Here is a 20610-nt window from a genome sequence, read left to right as displayed (position 1 = left end):
GGTGGCTGTATATACAGAATGTAGTAATCTCCTGAGCTCCCCTGGTGGTGGCTGTATATACAGTATGTAGTAATCTCCTGAGCCCCCCCTAGTGGTGGCTGTATATACAGTATGTAGTAATCTCCTGAGCTCCCCCTAGTGGTGGCTGTATATACATTATGTAGTAATCTCCTTAGCTTCTCCTAGTGGTGGTGTATATACAGTATGTAGTAATCTCCTGAACTCCCCCTATTGGTGGCTGTATATACAGTATGTAGTAATCTCCTGAGCTCCCCCTAGTGGTGGCTTTATATATAGTATGTAGTAATCTCCTGAGCTCCTCCTAGTGGTGGTGTATATACAGTATGTAGTAATCTCCTGAGCTCCCCCTAGTGGTGGCTTTATATATAGTATGTAGTAATCTCCTGAGCTCCTCCTAGTGGTGGCTTTATATATAGTATGTAGTAATCTCCTGAGCTCCTCCTAGTGGTGGTGTATATACAGTATGTAGTAATCTCCTGAGCTCCCCCTAGTGGTGGCTTTATATATAGTATGTAGTAATCTCCTGAGCTCCTCCTAGTGGTGGTGTATATACAGTATGTAGTAATCTCCTGAGCTCCCCCTAGTGGTGGCTTTATATATAGTATGTAGTAATCTCCTGAGCTCCTCCTAGTGGTGGCTTTATATATAGTATGTAGTAATCTCCTGAGCTCCTCCTAGTGGTGGTGTATATACAGTATGTAGTAATCTCCTGGGCTCCCCCTAGTGGTGGCTTTATATATAGTATGTAGTAATCTCCTGAGCTCCTCCTAGTGGTGGTGTATATACAGTATGCAGTAATCTCCTGAGCTCCCCCTAGTGGTGGCTTTATATATAGTATGTAGTAATCTCCTGAGCTCCTCCTAGTGGTGGCTGTATATACAGTATGTAGTAATGTCCTGAGCTCCCCCTAGTGTCACTGTATATACAGTATGTAGTAATCTCCTGACCTCCACCTAGTGGTGGCTGTATATACAGTATGTAGTAATCTCCTGAGCTCCCCCTAGTGGTGGCTGTATATACAGTATGTAGTAATCTCCTGAGCTCCCCCTAGTGGTGGTGTATATACAGTATGTAGTAATCTCCTGAGCTCCCCCTAGTGGTGGATGTATATATAGTATGTAGTAATCTCCTGACCTCCCCCTAGTGGTGGCTGTATATACAGAATGTAGTAATCTCCTGAGCTCCCCCTAGTGGTGGTGTATATACAGTATGTAGTAATCTCCTGAGCTCCCCCTAGTGGTGGCTGTATATATAGTATGTAGTAATCTCCCGAGCCCCCCCTAGTGTCACTGTATATACAGTATGTAGTAATCTCCTCAGCTCCCCCTAGTGGTGGCTGTATACATAGTACATAGCAATCTCCTGAGCTCCCCCTAGTGGTGGCTGTATATATAGTATGTAGTAATCTCCTGGGCTCCCCCTAGTGGTGGTGTATATACAGTATGTAGTAATCTCCTGACCTCCCCCTAGTGGTGGCTGTATATACAGTATGTAGTAATCTCCTGAGCTCCCCCTAGTGGTGGCTGTATATACAGTATGTAGTAATCTCCTGAGCTCCCCCTAGTGGTGGTGTATATACAGTATGTAGTAATCTCCTGAGCTCCCCCTAGTGGTGGCTGTATATATAGTATGTAGTAATCTCCTGACCTCCCCCTAGTGGTGGCTGTATATACAGTATGTAGTAATCTCCTGAGCCCCCCCTAGTGGTGGCTGTATATACAGTATGTAGTAATCTCCTGAGCTCCCCCTAGTGGTGGCTGTATATATAGTATGTAGTAATCTCCTGAGCTCCCCCTAGTGTCACTGTATATACAGTATGTAGTAATCTCCTGAGCTCCCCCTAGTGGTGGCTGTATACACAGTACATAGTAATCTCCTGAGCTCCCCCTAGTGGTGGCTGTATATATAGTATGTAGTAATCTCCTGAGCTCCTCCTAGTGGTGTCTGTATATACAGTATGTAGTAATCTCCTGAGCTCCTCCTAGTGATGGCTGTATATACAGTATATAGTAATCTCCTGAGCTCCCCCTAGTGGTGGCTGTATATACAGTATGTAGTAATCTCCTGAGCTCCCCCTAGTGGTGGTGTATATACAGTATGTAGTAATCTCCTGAGCTCCTCCTAGTGGTGGCTTTATATACAGTATGTAGTAATCTCCTGAGCTCCTCCTAGTGGTGGCTGTATATACAGTATGTAGTAATCTCCTGAGCTCCCCCTAGTGGTGGCTGTATATACAGTATGTAGTAATGTCCTGAGCTCCCCCTAGTGTCACTGTATATACAGTATGGAGTAATCTCCTGAGCTCCTCTTAGTGGTGGCTGTATATACAGTATGTAGTAATCTCCTGAGCTCCCCCTAGTGGTGGCTGTATATACAGTATGTAGTAATCTCCTGAGCTCCCCCTAGTGGTGGCTGTATATACAGTATATAGTAATCTCCTGAGCTCCCCCTAGTGGTGGCTGTATATACAGTATATAGTAATCTCCTGAGCTCCCCCTAGTGGTGGCTGTATATACAGTATATGGTAATCTCCTGAGCTCCCCCTAGTAGTGGCTGTATATACAGTGTGCAGGAATCTCCTGAGCTCCTCCTAGTGGTGGTGTATATACAGTATATAGTAATCTCCTGAGCTCCCCCTAGTGGTGGCTGTATATACAGTATGTAGTAATCTCCTGAGCTCCCCCTAGTAGTGGCTGTATATACAGTATGTAGTAATCTCCTGAGCTCCCCCTAGTGGCACTGTATATACAGTATGTAGTAATCTCCTGAGCTCCCCCTAGGGGTGGCTGTATATACAGTATGTAGTTATCTCCTAAACTGCCTCCAGTGGTGGCTGTATATACAGAATGTAGTAATCTCCTGAGCTCCCCCTAGTGGTGGCTGTATATACAGTATGTAGTAATATCCTGAGCTACCCCTAGTGGTGGCTGTATATACAGCATGTAGTAATCTCCTGGGCTCCTCCTAGTGGTGGCTTTATATACAGTATGTAGTAATCTCCTGAGCTCCTCCTAGTGGTGGCTGTATATACAGTATGTAGTAATCTCCTGAGCTCCCCCTATTGGTGGCTGTATATACAGTATATAGTAATCTCCTGAGCTCCCACTAGTGGTGGCTGTATATACAGTATGTAGTAATCTCCTGAGCTCCCCCTAGTGGTGGCTGTATATACAGTATATAGTAATCTCCTGAGCTCCCCCTAGTGGTGGCTGTATATACAGTATGTAGTAATCTCGTGAGCTCCCCCTAGTGGTGGCTGTATATACAGTATGTAGTCATCTCCTGAGTTCCCCCAAGTGGCACTGTATATACAGTATGCAGTTAGCTCCTCTGCTCCCCCTAACTACAGCATTTTCAAGGTATGTTTGGTTCCTAATGCATAGATTTCCTTTAACGCTCAGGTATGGTACCTCAGTACCTAGGGATGTAAAAGGTTACCTTTAATTGTATACAGGTGTCCTTGGATTCCATGATCATATTAGGAATCTTAATCCTTATCACCCACTACTCATTGATGTGCACCCATACTTTTGAAGATCTTTACCATCTTCATTACTTAAGAACGTAATAATTAAAAAAAGAATCAGTTCCCAAAAATCACAGAAATGTAAATACATTAAAGATTGATTGAATGATACAGAGAGAGAACCACATCAGAGGGGACCGTCCCTTTAAATACATAAACTGACTCATAATAACCAATCAAGCATGAACATTCCGGAGCCTTACATCCTATAGTTACACAATGGGATATAGCAGTAGGACATGTCTTGGTAGTCTTATTCACTGTCACCCAGCTTTTCCAGGAACAGATAGACTTAATAAACATAGGGCAGCATGGTGGCTCAGTGGTTAGCATAACATCCTTGCAGCGCTGGGGATCTTGGGTTTAAATCCCATCCACGTCAACATCTGCAAAGAGTTTGTATGTTCTCTCTGTGTTTGCGTGGGTTTCCTCCGGGTCCTCCGGTTTCCTCCCACACTCCAAAACATACTGGTAGGATGATTAGATTGTGAGCCCCATTGGGGACAGGGACTGATTTAGCAAACTTTTTGCAGCGCTATATAAATAAAGGAATTTTTATTATTATATTAACCCTTTTGAAACCAGCGGGCACACACTGCTGCTATCATTCAGTGCTTTGTAAAAGTCTGTGCGCCCTGTACACAATACTGCAGCATATATTCAGGCTGAACTGTAAAGTTATAATAGTTCTCCTGCATCCAAATTAGGATTTGGACGGAGGAATTTCGGTCACAGGTCAATCACACAGTAAGCAAACTGCGATCAGGCTTCATTTAGTCTATTGAATAGAAAATGGCAATCCTTCAGAGGACAATGTACCCATAAACCCCCGGCGGGGCGGGCACGTCTCATAGACACACAATGGAGGGTAAATACAAAGGGATATATTTAATTGGCTGTATAGAACCCCCCCGAGAGTATTCATCCCATATAGCGCGGCTTTAGGGGGTGCGGAGGTTGCAGTTTTACACAGACCCCTGATTTCTACAGGGACCCTCATAATATATTATGTATGAAATATAGGACCACAAGAAACATAGGACACCTCTGCCCAACATTGTGCAATCATATATATATACATATATAAACATTTGGCACGGTGGCTCAGTGGGTAGCACTTCTGCCTTGCAGCGCTGGGGTCCTGGGTTTAATTCCCACCCAGGTCAATATCTGCAAAGAGTTTGTATGTTCTCTCCATGTTTGCATGGGTTTCCTCCGGGTCCTCCGGTTTCCTCCCACACTCCAAAAACATTCTGTTAGGTTATTTAGATTGTGAGCCCCATAGGGACAGGGACCGATTTGCCACGTTTGTGCAGCGCTGCGTAATCTGTGTGCGCTATATAAATAAAGAATTAATATTATGATATAGGTTCATTATTACTGCCATACAGCGCCTCCATTATACCTTCTTGGAGAATCAAAGTTCTAGCACCACAATTCACACACATGAGACGACAATATATTGGCCACATAATATTGGTTCTCAATGAAAACTTGTATATAAAGTTGCAATATAACTACAATATACAATCCATATAACACTGCTGTATAGATGAAGGCTCCAGGGGCACAGTACCCTTGATCGTAGTATTGGTCCTGGTGTAGCATAATGCTGATCATCCGATTATTTACTAGAATTTATGTAACGATGACCTCCTGTAGCTGCCGTACCCATGGCGGGGTCCAATTTTCCAAATGCTTCATGTATCCAGATTATATAATCTCTATGGGTCTACAACTGTTATATGATGACATCACGTAAAGTGATACACTTTCACTGTCCATATTTAATTTGTATAGCAGAAGATGTGCGTCTAAGATCTTGCAGCTGCCGTACCCATGGCGGTGCCCTGATTCCCAAATACTTTCTGTATCTAGATTGTAAAACATTGGGGCAGATTTATTTACCCGGTCCATTCGCGATCCAGCGGCGCGTTCTCTACGGTGGATTCGGGTCCGGCCGGGATTTATAAAGGTAGTTCCTCCGTCGTCCACCAAGTGGCGCTGCTGCGCTGAAAAGCATCGGAACGCACTGGAGTTCACCGAGCCGGGCTGAGTGAAGGTAAGTGCAAGCTCCGCGACACTTTTTGTTTTTTAAATGCAGCGGTTTTTCCGAATCCGTCGGGTTTTCGTTCGGCCACGCCCCCCGATTTCCGTCGCGTGCATGCCAGCGCCAAAATCCGATCGCGTGCGCCAAAATCCCGGGGCAATTCAGTGAAAATCGCCGCAAATCGGAAATATTCGGGTAGCACGTCGGGAAAACGCGAATCGGGCCCTTAGTAAATGACCCCCAATGTGTATTGGTCTATGCTCCTATAGCTGTCGTACCAATAACAGTGCCCAATTTCCCTAATTCTTCATGCTTGTATATGATGACATCACTTAAATGTAAGCTGTCCCCCTACTACACTACCACCCCCCTCAAATCGACGATGAAATCTCCTTTCTAGAATTCCCACTTTTATTTGAAATCTCACCTGTTTAACTTTTTTTTTAAAAATTCCAAACTCGGGAAAAATATGACTCGTCTCAACCCATTTTCACATCAGATGAGACAAGTTTAGTAGCACCAGGGGGAGTGTCGCTTCAGAAGTCTCTATCTTCTGTTCTATAGCACCTACATGCTGCTGGTGTCATATTAAAGATAAGGATCTTGTCTTTTAGATCCATTAAAGGTTATGGTTCTGTGAGCTACAGAACTAGACATACAGTTAAAAAATAGTAACTGGATCTTTATTGTGTTTAGCTGCCTGTATCCCTTGTTCTGTAGCTCTCTAAGCCATAAGCTTGATGTGATCTGAAAGATGAAATTCTTATCTTTAATATGATACAAAACATGTTTCTAGGTGCTATAGTACAGAAGATAGTGACACTACTCCTGCAACCACAAAACTTGACTCATCTTAAGTGAAAATGGGATGAGAGGAATCATATTTGCCTAACTTTGGGGTGGATTTTTTTTTATCTAGGTGGAAGTTCACTGCTGATCTTCTGTAAGTTGCTCTTTTCAGTTTCTGGATGATCCAGTTACTCTGGATGAGTACAATCCTCTTCACTGGACCCTGATTGGCCTTCAGTAATTTGTGATGTTGGATGTAGAGTCATTTTTCATATGATAATACTATAATAATTATGTGCCCCCATAGCTGTCGTACCCATGGCGGTACCTAATATTCCATAATGTTCAGTTCATCTAGTTCCAGGGTCTGTATGATGGATCATGTCGCTGGAGATATCTTTTTCGGCATCACAACACTCCATGAATAATTACCCACTTTGTGACCCTTAATGATTCGACCCTCCAGGTGAGACAAATTTGGTGACATGAACTCTGCTCCCGGGGTCATATGTAGTAATAGGATCATCGTGGCTATTGTGTTTAAGGAAATATTATCCCTCTGATGCCGCACAGAGGAGGATTGTATCAACAGGAAATATGAAATGTCATTGATGTTCCTGTTTAGAAAACCGACGCAAACCCACAAAAATGTATCTGCAGACAATAGACGTATAAATAACCCCGCCATCAGACAGCGCGGGGTAAAGGGGCAGGTGCCCAGGGGCAGCACAATGTACGACCTCTCCATCCTCTCTGTCTTCTATGTAGATTTATTGCTTGACAGTTCTTGGCGGGGGCTAATGTTATTATTTAGTCTTTTTGAGACCAGAAATGCCATATAAACGTGTTTTTGTTGTTGTTGTTTTTTTTGCACTACAGTTTGAGCACTGTATGGAAGTTATTAGTAACTCTATGGCAGTATTATTTGAGCACTGTATGGAAGTTATTAATCACTCTATGGCAGTATTATTTGAGCAGTGTATAAAAGTTAGCATCCACTTTATGGCAGTATTATTTGAGCACTGTATGGAAGTTAGCAGCCACTTTATGGCAGTATTATTTGAGCACTGTATGGAAGTTATTAATCACTCTATGGCAGTATTATTTGAGCAGTGTATGGAAGTTATTAATCACTCTATGGCAGTATTATTTGAGCACTGTATGGAAGTTATTAATCACTTTATGGCAGTATTATTTGAGCACTGTATGGAAGTTATTAATCACTCTATGGCAGTATTATTTGAGCAGTGTATGGAAGTTATTGGTCACTTTATGGCAGTATTATTTGAGCACTGTATGGAAGTTATTGGTCACTTTATGGCAGTATTATTTGAGCACTGTATGGAAGTTATTAATCACTCTATGGCAGTATTATTTGAGCACTGTATGGAAGTTATTAATCACTTTATGGCAGTATTATTTGAGCACTGTATGGAAGTTATTAATCACTCTATGGCAGTATTATTTGAGCACTGTATGGAAGTTATTAATCACTTTATGGCAGTATTATTTGAGCACTGTATGGAAGTTATCAGCCACTATATGGCAGTATTATTTGAGCACTGTATGGAAGTTATTAATCACTCTATGGCAGTATTATTTGAGCACTGTATGGAAGTTATTAATCACTATATGGCAGTATTATTTGAGCACTGTATGGAAGTTATTAATCACTCTATGGCAGTATTATTTGAGCAGTGTATGGAAGTTATTGGTCACTTTATGGCAGTATTATTTGAGCACTGTATGGAAGTTATTAATCACTCTATGGCAGTATTATTTGAGCAGTGTATGGAAGTTATTGGTCACTTTATGGCAGTATTATTTGAGCACTGTATGGAAGTTAGCAGCCACTTTATGGCAGTATTATTTGAGCACTGTATGGAAGTTATTAATCACTCTATAGCAGTATTATTTGAGCACTTTACGGAAGTTATTAGTAACTTTATGGAAGTAATTTTTGAGCACTGTATGGAAGTTATTATTAACTTTATGGCAGTATTATGTGAGCACTGTATAAAAGTTATTAATCGCTTTATGGCAGTATTATTTGAGCACTTTATGGCAATTACTGCTACTTATTTCCGGGGCCCCTGCGTCCAGGTGTCCCTTGTATTTCCCCTACGCTGTGCGCACCTGTAATCGTGGTTGTGGGACTCTATGGAATGTGTGAGCGGAGAATCATGATGATACAATAATAAACACAACAAATTCTAATGTGTCCTATAAAGCCCTCATTAGGTGTAATTAGCAGACAGGTTAATGATTTATCCGGACTCCGCGCGTCCCCCATGGCACATTCCTCCTGCCGTTAATTAGCCGCTCTACCAGACACTGACAAGGATTTGTTGCTGTTTCCTCTTCTATTCATTCGCCAATTTGTGCACAATACCCACTTCTACATGGGACTCCAGCGAGCCCGGACATCTCTGCCACCCTAGCCGGGCGACATCTGCTACACGGGGAGATGGCAATAGTAATACTAATAATGAGAGCCTGTCAGGCACTGCTGCGTTACATGGGGGGAGGGAAGCAACATAGTGGTCAATAGGACACTATGGGACAGACATAGGAAAGCACTTCCGAAAACAGCGCCACACCTGACCATGGTCTGTGACGGTATTGCAGCTCAGCTCTTTAGAAAGGAGCTTAGTTTCAATACCAGGCACCACCCATAGTCATGAGAGGAGCTGCTTTTGGAAGAAATATGTCTTGTTTTAAGCCCCATATAAGTCCTAGTGGAGACCCTGAGACCTTCGGAGCAGATCTATTGCACCTTAAAGGGAGTTCCCAGGTCCCCAGCATTATACAGGGCTCCTAAAAGTTTTCCAGTTTCCATGTGATCTGTCATTTGAGAAAGAAAAAAAAAAACAGTTTTTATCTTTATGCAAATGAGCTTCTCAGTGCAGATGGGGCGGGGCTATTCCTGCAGCTGCACCTGTTTTCTTCTTTCTACATTAGCTAGTGCTCCCTTTTACACATTGATTGACAACCCTCCCCCCTTTAAGAAAAGTATAGGGTATACCAGCTTTCAAGGTCCCGCCCCTAGTGCACTTAAAGGTTAATTTGCATAGCAATAAAAGTGGACACATTTCTGGAAACCAGGGGCCTTTATATAGTGCCCTGCATCTATTACTAGTGGGCGCATTTCGGAGCTTTAAAGGGTTCATGATTGAGTGGAAAATCCTTTGGTTGTGTCTGTATTAAACAGAACTGAGCTGCACTACTAAACACAACCTGATGGTATTGGGGGCGCTGTTTTCCTAATTATGACCAACCCTATATACATTATTTTTCTATAAAAGTCTAAGTTTTTGAGGGGACAATGAATATTATTTGCAGCTTTTTGATGAAGCAGCAGTAAAACTTTTTCGTAGAGGATAGGGGGGGGGGGTGGACGAGAGGGTCCGTGCGGTCCCAAATAAAAAAGCGCTGGAGACTTGCGGCTTAGTGTATGACCCGCGGAGCAGAAAAGAATCAGTCAGTGCATTCCTGTAGCCTGGAGACCATGTGCTCCCCTTTCAGGCCGGCGCTCGGCAGTGACAGCACCAATTTGAATAAGAATCGCTCCATTTAGGATCAGGGCCGGGGGGGGGGGGGGCGGACTCCCCATCAGTCCTGCTCGCTCGCCGCACTAGCGCTTGTTTGTTTTCACATTGCTAGTGTTCTCACGCTGTAAGTTGGTATAACACCCCCCGTACATCATTGGGGGGCCGGACCCTCTCCGAGAGATAAGATACAGAACTTTCCTTCTTAAAGTTTGCACCAACTTTTAGTCGTCGGCACCAAGTGATAGAAGACGCCGGGGGGTCTGTGACATCCGCTGCAAGGTAAGTGCTCTGATGGAGGGGGGCTTATCTACAAATAGGTTTAGGGGGTTATAGATAATATAGAACAGTGGGGGGTCCAGAAGGGAGGAAAGACACATCAGCCGGACAGCAGAAGAAAGATGTGTCCCGTCTCAGCACCAGGAGAATCCTCCGTCCTCTATATACAGAACATAGAACTAAGAGATGGTTCTGAATTTATCCAGTTTTTTTATTGGATATAAGAGTTAATTTTATATGGATGGATAGATAAATAGATAGTTGGAGGGAGGATGTATCTTATATGTCAGCGTATGACTTAAACCCCGCCCCCTGGGCACCTGCCGGATCTATGATACATAGATAGATAGATAGATAGATAGATAGATAGATAGATAGATAGATAGATAGATAGATAGATATATTGTAGAAAACGGGCAGCACTCCAAATTGTGGTGAAAAAAAGTGAGTTCTTTATTCCATTGTCAGCAATCAAACAGCGACGTTTCGGTCCCCAAGGACCTTTCTCAAGCCGTCTATACAGTGTAAATGGCAGTGTTTTATACAAATCCCCGTGACCACGGGGATTTGTATAAAACACTGCCATTTACACTGTATAGACGGCTTGAGAAAGGTCCTTGGGGACCGAAACGTCGCTGTTTGATTGCTGACAATGGAATAAAGAACTCACTTTTTTTCACCACAATTTGGAGTGCTGCCCGTTTTCTACAATATATTATTGAGGGACCTACGCCCTGTCCCAGGACGCCTGCACCCACCCTACTTAAAAGGCTTGTGCTGCTTGGACTTTCTTTTTTCTAGATAGATAGATAGATAGATATGAGATAGAAAGAAAGAAAGAAAGAAAGAAAGAAAGAAAGAAAGAAAGAAAGAAAGAAAGAAAGAAAGAAAGAAAGAAAGAAAGAAAGAAAGAAAGAAAGATAGATAGATATGAGATAGATAGATAGATAGATATGAAATAGATATGAGATAAATAGATAGAAAGATAGATAGAATGTTCTGAGACAGATATGAGATAGATATAGATATGAGAAAAATTATAAAAGATTATGAGATTCAAACATATCCAATGATATTTAATATCTATCTCTCTAATATTTATGTTACATTGTATAACTTACATTTGTATTTATTTTGTATTATGATATATAGTAACAGGAAGTAGATTTCTAATTTATGTGAAACACATCTAGATCGCACACTGCTTTTATCTGACTTCAACAATAAGAATGTTCAACTTGTTATCACGTACTTTAATATAATAAGTATATACCGTAAATACAGACAGTCCATGGGTTACATACAAGATAGGTTCTGTAGATTTGTTCTTAAGTTAAAATTGTATGTAAGTCGGAACTGTGTGACAATTGGATTTTAAAAATGTTGGGTTGTCATTAGAACCAGGATTATCAATAAATCTTCATTACAGACACCTGTGATACCTGTTACAGCTGATTATTGTAGCCTAGGACTAAAGTACAATAAATTACCAACATCCAGAGGTCTGTATGTAACTAGGGGTTGTATGTAAGTCGAGTGTTCTTAAGTATATAATATATTGGATGATTTCCAGCAGGGATGTGTTGTTACATTCCCATTATATATGACATTATTATGTGTGTTGTGTAGAATATTCTACAGATATAATTGATAATTGGATAATGATTATTTTTGCTGTGATGGATCTCTTATAATATATATCTGCAGGGGGCTTATAGGCTTCACCATTGTCTGTGTCACTAATGTGGGGTCATTTGGATGATAAGGGGCTTGTCTATAACATCAAGGAGGAGGTCAAAGCATCACTTACCCCGTGAGGTCATAAGAGAAAAAGAAGAAAAAAAAATCAAAAATTTCAAAACTGTGCAGAAAAGGAACATCTAAAACTGAAGATTTTAATAAAAAGTTTTAAAAACTGTAACAAAAAATTAGCAACGCACCCAATGCAGTGTAGAGGAGGATATAATAGTAACCCTAAATTATCTATTTTGGGGAAACACAGATTTTACTGATGTTTTTTAATAAATGTCTCGTTATGAGAAGATCTACTACTACGGATGGTCCATGACAGTAACCTGCTGAGAGGGAGGGTCCCAACACGGAGGGGGAAGGACGTGCTCTGTGTGTGGCACAGTCATTCATCACCCTGGATAGGGACTAGCATGATATATCAAAGGCCCCTTTAGGGTCCTTTAGGTCAATAGTAGGGCAGAAAATTTTTTGTCGACTCGCTATTGTTACCTTTTTTTTGAGGCTTTGTTAAATATTGGAACCATTAAAAGTCACTTCTCTGGAGCTGAATATTCAAGCTTGATTGGAGTCAGTGGAAACAGCGCCACTCTTGCCCCTGGTTAGTATGTGGTATTACAGCTCAGCCCCATTCATTGGTCCATGGTTAGTAAATGAAATCTACTATCCAAATCCATCATAATAATAATTCTTTATTTATATAGCGCCTACAGATTCTGCAGCGCTGCACAGAGTTTGCCAAATCAGTCCCTGTCCCCAATGGGGCTCACAATCTAATCACCTTCCAGTATGTTTCTGGAGTGTGGGAGGAAACTGGAGGACACCCATGTAAGCACTGAGAGAACATACAAACTCTTTGCAGATGTTGACCCTGGGATTTGAACCCTGGTCCCCAGCGCTGCAAGGCTGTAATGCTAACCACTGAGCCACCATGCTGCTCCATCTAAGCTACTGTGCTGCCCATATCCTGATAAACCAAGGACATTACTCATAGGTATTTTCTTATATTTGTGATCCGTGGCCTCCTTTCTTCTAAAATAAACTTTTACATATATGCTAATGAACCCAAAGGGTCCTGGGGGGTGTTACCTGAGTCCCTCCATGCTGTAGCTTCCCCCCTCCCACTATGTCATATTACAGCAGGTAGAGGGAGGAGGGTAAGGCAGCCTGTAAAGCTACAGCACAGAGGTGCTGTGGCAACACCCCCTAGAAGCCTTCAGACTCATTAGCATAATTATAAAAGTTGATGTCCCATTTTGCACTCGACTGTGCCCAAAAATGGTTATTTTTTCATTTGAGAAGTTACAAGTAAATTTGCACCACTAATTTTTTTCTTGTTCAAAGTTTTATGTACCATAGAACGCCCCTTTTTAGGGTGGATTTTAGGGTTGGAATATCTTTTCTAAATAGTTTGCCCAATCCTGGCAATTTTGTCCCTCGTGTTCATTCCACTCCAAGATTATCTTCTACTGATAAAGAAGGGATGGAGTGAGACATGACTACGAGTTCAGAGTTTATTTGTTGTCTGTTACCATGGAGACACGTAGCTCTGTGCTGCTGCTGTGTACAGAAATTTGCAATTCAAACAATCAGTGAAGATTCACCTAAACTTTCTATTCCTTTAGTGGATTTCGGTTCGGATCTCTCCAATAGCTTCATGTGTCAGTCGCCCTCTTTTCTGGATGGACATTTCTAGGCGCAAATGTTTAGGAACTTTTTTCAGCTTGATTTTTTTCATTCTTTTTTAGGTGGAAAATAGTAGAATTTTGAAGCATATCCTGAACCATTACCTCACAGATGACACGCTGGAAAGTAACATGGCGGCAGAGATTTGTGTCTCTCTTGATTTTGGGTGAGTTAACTGTGTTTTTTTGGTCATTGGGAATTAGAAATAAGGCCTTCTCCAATCCTCATATTAGATTGGCTTTTATATAAGGAGAAAAAGATGAGGTTTTCTTTTCCATAAACAGCGCCACCCCTGTTCGTGGTCTGTGTCTGGTACTGCAGCTATAATGCCTACATTGTAACTTAGCTGACCTGCAATACTAGACACAGCCAGAGGGCAAAAGGGGCGCTCTTCCAAGAGAAAAGAAATGTCCTTGTTTTCACAATGATGCTGTTAGCGGAAGCTGTAGCTCAGCACTGAGGGGGTTATACTGTGGGTATACGGCAGGTTGTGAAGCATGGGATATATGTCTTGTGATTCCTGTGAGGTGCAGTGGATGGGAAAAGAATGCGCTCGCTTCACCGCTCGCTTCTTACAGGAACTCAATGTCCTGAATATCAGCACAACGTCTCGGCAGGACTGCGCTCACACATTACAGGGATGTGATCTTGTTTCATCTTGTGTAGACGGGTAGATCTGGACTCTCACTGTCAATCACTGTGTGTGGGTGGGGTAATCAGGACTCCCACTGTCAATCACTGCAGGTGGGAGGAGTAATCAGGACTCTCACTGCCAATCCCCGTGTGTGGGTGGGGTAATCCGGACCCTCACTGTCAATCACTGAGTGTGGGTGGAGTAATTAGGACTCTCACTATCAATCACTGCAGGTAGGAGGAGTAATCAGGACTCTCACTGTCAATCACTGTATGTGGGCAGGCTAATTAGGACTCTCACTGTCAATCAATGTATATGGGCAGGCTAATTAGGACTCTTACTGTCAATAACTGTGTGTGGGCGGGGTAATGAGGACTCTCACTGTCAATCATTGTGTGTGGGTGGGGTAATCTGGACTCTCACTGTCAATCACTGTGTGTGGGTGGAGTAATCAGGACTCACTGTCAATCATTGTGTGTGTGAGCAGAGTAATCTGGACTCTCACTGTCAATCACTGTATGTAGGCGGGGTAATCAGGACTCTCACTGTCCATCACAATGTGTGGGCAGAGTAATCAAGACTCTCACTGTCAATCACTGCGTGTGGGCAGAATAATCAGGACTCTCACTGTCAATCACTGTGTTTGGGCAGAGTAATCAGGACTCTTGCTAGGAGTCCTCTCAGGATTTATTCTGCTTTCCTGCATCAAATCATAAAACCTCACCACAGATAGAGTCTGGCACTCACTAGACTAATCCGTTACTGTCACTGCCAGCTGGCAGCCGTGCGAATATTTGACGCTCCTCAGGACTCTCTGTAACCGTAGAGACATCACTGTGATCATCGTATCAGGAATGTCACAAATGCAGAACTTATCAGTCAAATATAAGCAAATAAAGCGGCTTCCATAAGAGGTTCTTCAGGGTCATTTACTTAAGACGCTGGATATGGTGGATGCTGGCAGGTGTGAAATCAGGATAGTGGGGATTTAGTCTGAGCTTTAGGCATTCAGTGGACCATGCTTTATGCTGCTGCTCTTGCTTTACATCATCAGTGCACAGTTTATTATCCTTTTACATTATGTTTCTTTTATACATCTCATATTCACCTTTTTTGCAATATTCGCATCCAAATCTGCATCCAAAATTCTGCAGACACATCCTGATGTAAATTGTACATATCTCACTTTGCAGACACTGAACCAGCAGGGATTGCAGGGGGAATTTTAAAAGAGGTTTTTAAGTAGCATAAAAAGTGCAGGTTTTAGGTGCCAGGGTCTCCATATTTCAGCCCACTCTGGTTCCTAGTCACATTTGGTGGCTATGGACTTGATGACCACCTTTGTTACATCTGGTGTCCTGTAGATCCTGACAGCTCTACACCCAATCTCAGCATCTGGTCCGCCATCATAAGGCGCCAAGACCCACCCTAATTAGGTTCTGTCTGTAAGATTTGTAAGTGATTAACCCCTGCATGACAATAAAGCCACCATTGTCACATCTCCCTTGCCCGGTGTTTGCCGGCCGCTCCTAGTACGAGGTAATATTTAGCTCCGCGCCTCAGCTCTTAACATTCTTCCCATTCCATGGCCGTGATTAGTTCTCTAAACAGGTAAGAACCTTTTAAGATTAACCCCTGAAACATAGCGTCCACAGTTTTAGATAAAATCAGTCATTTTCTAGTGCCCTCTCAAAATCTACATCATTGGTCGGGCACCGGTTGACTATTTGTAGGCCGGAACCACATAGATATAGCTGGGGGTCTACACTGGGGGTGTAACTATAGGGGGCGCTGTTGTAGAAAAACACAATGACACATGGTCGGTCTGACAGCGACAGGATTGTCTTGATTTGTCAGTAACAATCCCACCAAAATTTGATTTGTCCTGCTCTAAAATCAGTGGGAGTCATCACAACCTCAGAAAACGGTCGTCAACTTTACAACACTACATATGGCCACGTTCGGAGGTGGGACTCGAAGATACCCGCCCACATAAGGGGCAGGACTAAAAATATCAGAAACAGTAGGCGTCGGACTGAAAGCTACTTGCCAAAATAAGGGGTAGGACTAAAATATCAGGAACAATACGAGGGTGGGACTTAAAGATATTAGTTAAAATATACGGGGCGGGACTCAAAAATGTCAGCAAGGAGGCGGGTTTAAAAAGGGTCGACAAAAATAGGTGGTGGGGTTTAAAAAGGGAGAATCACTCATAACTACAGGTAGGTGGAGGTGGTAGGAGTTGTTACTAATTCTGCAAAAGATCTTCTTCTGTGGTTTCCATCTTCACTTACTTTCATCTAGAATGAGTCAACCTTCAAATAAGTAGCTTGAACTTTACACCCCCGGCCCAGTTATATCTCATGTATCCCCTAATGATGACAACATGTTTTATATGAACTATATAGACTATGATATTTCACATATTCCTCACCTATCTTCTCATCGGTTAAAATCATCTCATTGAAGCCCCGCCCCTGAGGAACTCCCTTGCTGGGAACACCTACTTTTAGACAGGATATGTACTTTCTTGATCCTTTTTGAGTAGGGACAACAAAGTTTTGGGACAATCTATGCAAATTCAGGACTTCTATATATTCTATATAGAACTGTATTAATGTGAGGTGTAACCTGTCCCTAATGCAAAATCTACAAGCACCTTAAAATTTTGTTAATAGTTTGCTTTTCTTTAGTAAATTCCACAATATTTTCATTAGCATTTCCGACTGGTAATTCCTACTACGACCTGAGCAGATTGCTAATCCCCGGGAAGGGGGGGGGGGGGGGGTAGCAGGACTAAACGCTGACCTCATAAGACGTATGATGAGGTCTAAGGAGCCAGAAGAATAGGGGAGCAGCGATGTGACCGGGGGCTTCTGTGCCAACAATTTGGAGTCAGTCAGATGTACTGATGCGGCCTGGACATTTGATTTAACACACAATCACCCTCCAAATATCTCCTGCTCAGTCTAGCGGACATATACAGGGGCTTAGAGGAAATGTAGCCAAAAGTTTTATTCTTATCAACCACAACTAAAATTTGCAGAGGATTAGAAGAACATGGCTGATTTCTTTAAATACAGCGCCTCACCTGTGTACAGGATGCATGTGGTACTGCAGCTTTGTCACATTAAATGTCATCATCTGAATCCTATTCGTGGGTGGGCGACATTGGAGTTCCTTTTGAGAAAAACCCATAATCATATCTCTGTATACAAATATCATCAGAGTTTGGGGAATTTTTTTCCTAATTTCCCCTAAATTATAAAATGTCTTTATTGCTTACATCAGGGGTCAGGAACCTTTTTGGCTGAGAGAGCCATGAACGCCACATATTTAAAAATCTTATTCCGGAAGAGCCGTACCATGTGTACATGCCCCCCAGTAGATAGGTAGTCCCAGTGTCAAGGGTGCCCCTGCTATCTAGGTCTTGGATCGCAGGCACGCCCATGCCCCTCTCTGTAGCGGCGCCCCTTTCCGATCTCACTCAACCCACCACTTTCCGTCTCCCATCCTGGCTGGCCAGCACGTGCGCCATCACTCGCGGATTTAAAGGGGCACTTTCGCGGTACCTATAAGGACCGGGGGCTACTAGATAGGTAGCCACAGCACATGCCCCCAGTATATAAGTATCTGCAGCACATACTCCTGTTACATAGGTAGCCACAGCACATACTCCTGTTACATAGGTAGCCACAGCACATACTCCTGTTACATAGGTAGCCACAGCACATACTCCTGTTACATAGGTAGCCACAGCACATACTCCTGTTACATAGGTAGCCACAGCACATACTCCCAGTAGAAAGGTAGCCACAGCACATACTCCCAGTAGAAAGGTAGCCACAGAACATGCCCCCCAGTAGATAGATAGTCACAGCAAAAAAAAAAACGAGTCTTCACTTACAAGCGCTCCATGCAGCCAGCTTCTCATCGCTCTTCTCTTCTCTTTGACCCAGGCGATGGTGCCTGGGTCATACAAATGATGTAGGCTGCGGTAACCTCACTGCCTGTGTTCAGTGATCAGTTTAAGAGACACACAGCAGCCATCACTATGTATTAAAGATCTGTCCGAGAGCCAGATGCAGCCAACAAAAGAGCCATATCTGGCTCCCGAGCCATAGGTTCCCTATCCCTGGCTTACATGGTGTTTCATATGTGAGAGCAGCAGTCTGTTCTCCAGAGCTGTCCTTCCCATTGTTATCATAGTAAAAAAAAAATTAAAAATACAGGGTTCCGTACAAGATAGGTTCCGTAGGTTTGTTCTTAAGTTGAATTTGTATGTAAGTCGAAACTGTATATTTTATAGTTGTAGTTACAGACCAAAAAAATTTTTGTCCCAGTGACAATTGGAGTTTCAAATTTTTTTTGCTGTAATGGGACCAAGGATTATCAATAAAGCTTCATTACAGACACCTTACAGCTGATTATTGCAGTCTGGGACTATAGTAACATCCAGAGACTTCACCAGAGATCACAGGAGGCAGAAGGGCCCGTCTTTAACTAGGGGTCGTCTGTAAGTCGGATGTCCTTATGTAGGGGGCCGCCTGTACAAAATCTGTAACAAGGGACCCCACCTACTATGTACATTCAATAATTTAGGGATGTTTAAATCCCGCCTCTTCTACCCATTTTAGAATTAGACCCCTTTCCCGCCTGGAACATACCAACAAATTCTTTTGGGGGGGTTGTGCCCAAAAATTAGGCAGGGTTAGTAGAATGTCTTAGGATCCATGTGCCATTAGTTATTTGGGATTCACCCTTGGGGTCACACCCGATCTCCCTGGGAAAGCCCACTTTAGAGTAACTTTTTAGGGCTGCCCAGTTTTTTATGAAAATTCAGGAAAATCCTTGTAAATTATTGACTGTCGACAAGTATGTAATACTAGCAATTTCTCCCTACACTCCCTATAGTTACACTACAATCGTAGCTCGTGATCGGAAAAGCTGGATCTCTGCCTGGTCCTGACGTAGCTCCATATATCAGCGGCGTGACCTTACATGACTGGATATGTGTGAGAGGTGAATAAAGGACAATCAAAGGAGAGGCAGAACTTGCTCCACATAAATAGGAAGTAAAAAAAAACTATGAAAAAATCTTAATCATATAGACACGCTGAGGGACCAGGGAAAGCTGGGTGACATTATACACATTATAATCATTACTATCCCATTATAACACATGAGAGTTTGATTGACCAAATAAAGAAGTGATGGGAGTGGTGTAACACACGACTACAGGATCTGACTACACAATATCAATGTGTAGTCTGTTGCCATGGAGACCTAAGTCTTTATAAAAAAAAAAAAAAATCTTTAAAATATGATTTATCTCATTCCAGTGAAAATTCTTGGCGGAGCAACTGAGGAGCCGGACCTGATCCATCATGGGTGTACGGAGGGAGGTTGTTATCCAGCTACAGGGAATCTTCTAATTGGCCGGGCTCAGAGCCTCACCGCCACGTCCACGTGTGGAATGGAGACCCCCCAGGAGTACTGCATTGTCAGCCATCTTTCGGTAAGATGTTGGATTCACAGTACAGGCAGTTCCCTACTTAAAGACACCGGACTTACAGACGACCCCTAGTTAAAGACGCACCACTGTGACATCTGGTGAAGCTCTCTAGATGTTACTATAGTCCCAGATTGCAATGATCAGCTGTAAGGCGTCTGTAATAAAGCTTTATTGATAATCCTTGGTCCCATTACAGCAAAAAATTTTGAAACTCCAATTGTCACTGGGGCAAAAAAAAAAATTTGTCTAGAGCTTCAATTATAAAATCTACAGTTTCGACTTACATACAACTTTATATTTACACAAAAACCTTCAAAAATGAGACTTACAAAATGTCTACAATATCTCCGATTTCTGCTCAGATCTCCTGCAATCTCTTGTAATCTTAATAGATGGTGTTTCATTTTCCTGCAGTGCCCCCACTGGAGAAATTAGGTATTACATCAAATCAATGGAATTTTACATGTAATGTATAAATCCTTTGGGTCCTCCAGAGGGAGGAGACTCTTTATGGCTACTCTTTGCTCCGAATACCGTATTTTCGGACTATAAGGCGCACTAAAAATCCTTTGATTTTCTCAGAAATCAAAGGTGCGCCTTACAGTCCAGTGCGCCTTATATATGAACCGTACTTACAGACAACGGCTGCCTTGAACTGTGCACAGGTCTGCCACCTGCTGGTCATTCATCCTTATAATTAGGTGCGCCTTATACTCCGGTGCGCCTTATATATGAACCTAGACGTTTTAGCAGGCATTTATTGATGGTGCGCCTTATAGTCCGACAAATACTGTATTTGAAAATGGCAAAATT

The 20610-nt window shown here is 42.5% G+C and overlaps 1 protein-coding gene and 1 long non-coding RNA gene across 3 annotated transcripts in view; one reads left to right on the top strand and one right to left on the bottom strand.

The window, feature by feature from the left end:
• LOC140104059 (laminin subunit beta-1-like) overlaps nt 1-20610 on the top strand; it is a 58211-nt gene that overhangs the window by 5260 nt on the left and 32341 nt on the right. The window contains exons 1-3 of one of the 2 annotated variants that reach the window (XM_072127399.1): nt 9879-10216; nt 13711-13814; nt 19625-19800. In XM_072127399.1, coding sequence (XP_071983500.1) covers nt 13760-13814; nt 19625-19800 — 231 coding nt within the window. In that variant the 5' untranslated portion in view covers nt 9879-10216; nt 13711-13759. Of the gene's footprint in view, nt 1-9878; nt 10217-13710; nt 13815-19624; nt 19801-20610 lie in introns of those variants that run through there. The other variant, XM_072127400.1, reaches the window with a different exon arrangement.
• LOC140104062 (uncharacterized) overlaps nt 1-20610 on the bottom strand; it is a 38190-nt gene that overhangs the window by 14445 nt on the left and 3135 nt on the right. Inside the window, exon 2 of the long non-coding RNA XR_011850237.1 lies at nt 17374-17462. This is a non-coding gene — a long non-coding RNA (uncharacterized lncRNA). The remainder of the gene's footprint in view (nt 1-17373; nt 17463-20610) is intronic.

Source organism: Engystomops pustulosus, chromosome 10, assembly GCF_040894005.1.
Source record: "Engystomops pustulosus chromosome 10, aEngPut4.maternal, whole genome shotgun sequence".
NCBI lineage: Eukaryota > Metazoa > Chordata > Amphibia > Anura > Leptodactylidae > Engystomops > Engystomops pustulosus.
Note: the sequence above shows the minus strand (reverse complement) of the source record. Positions and strands in the feature narration are given on the sequence as shown.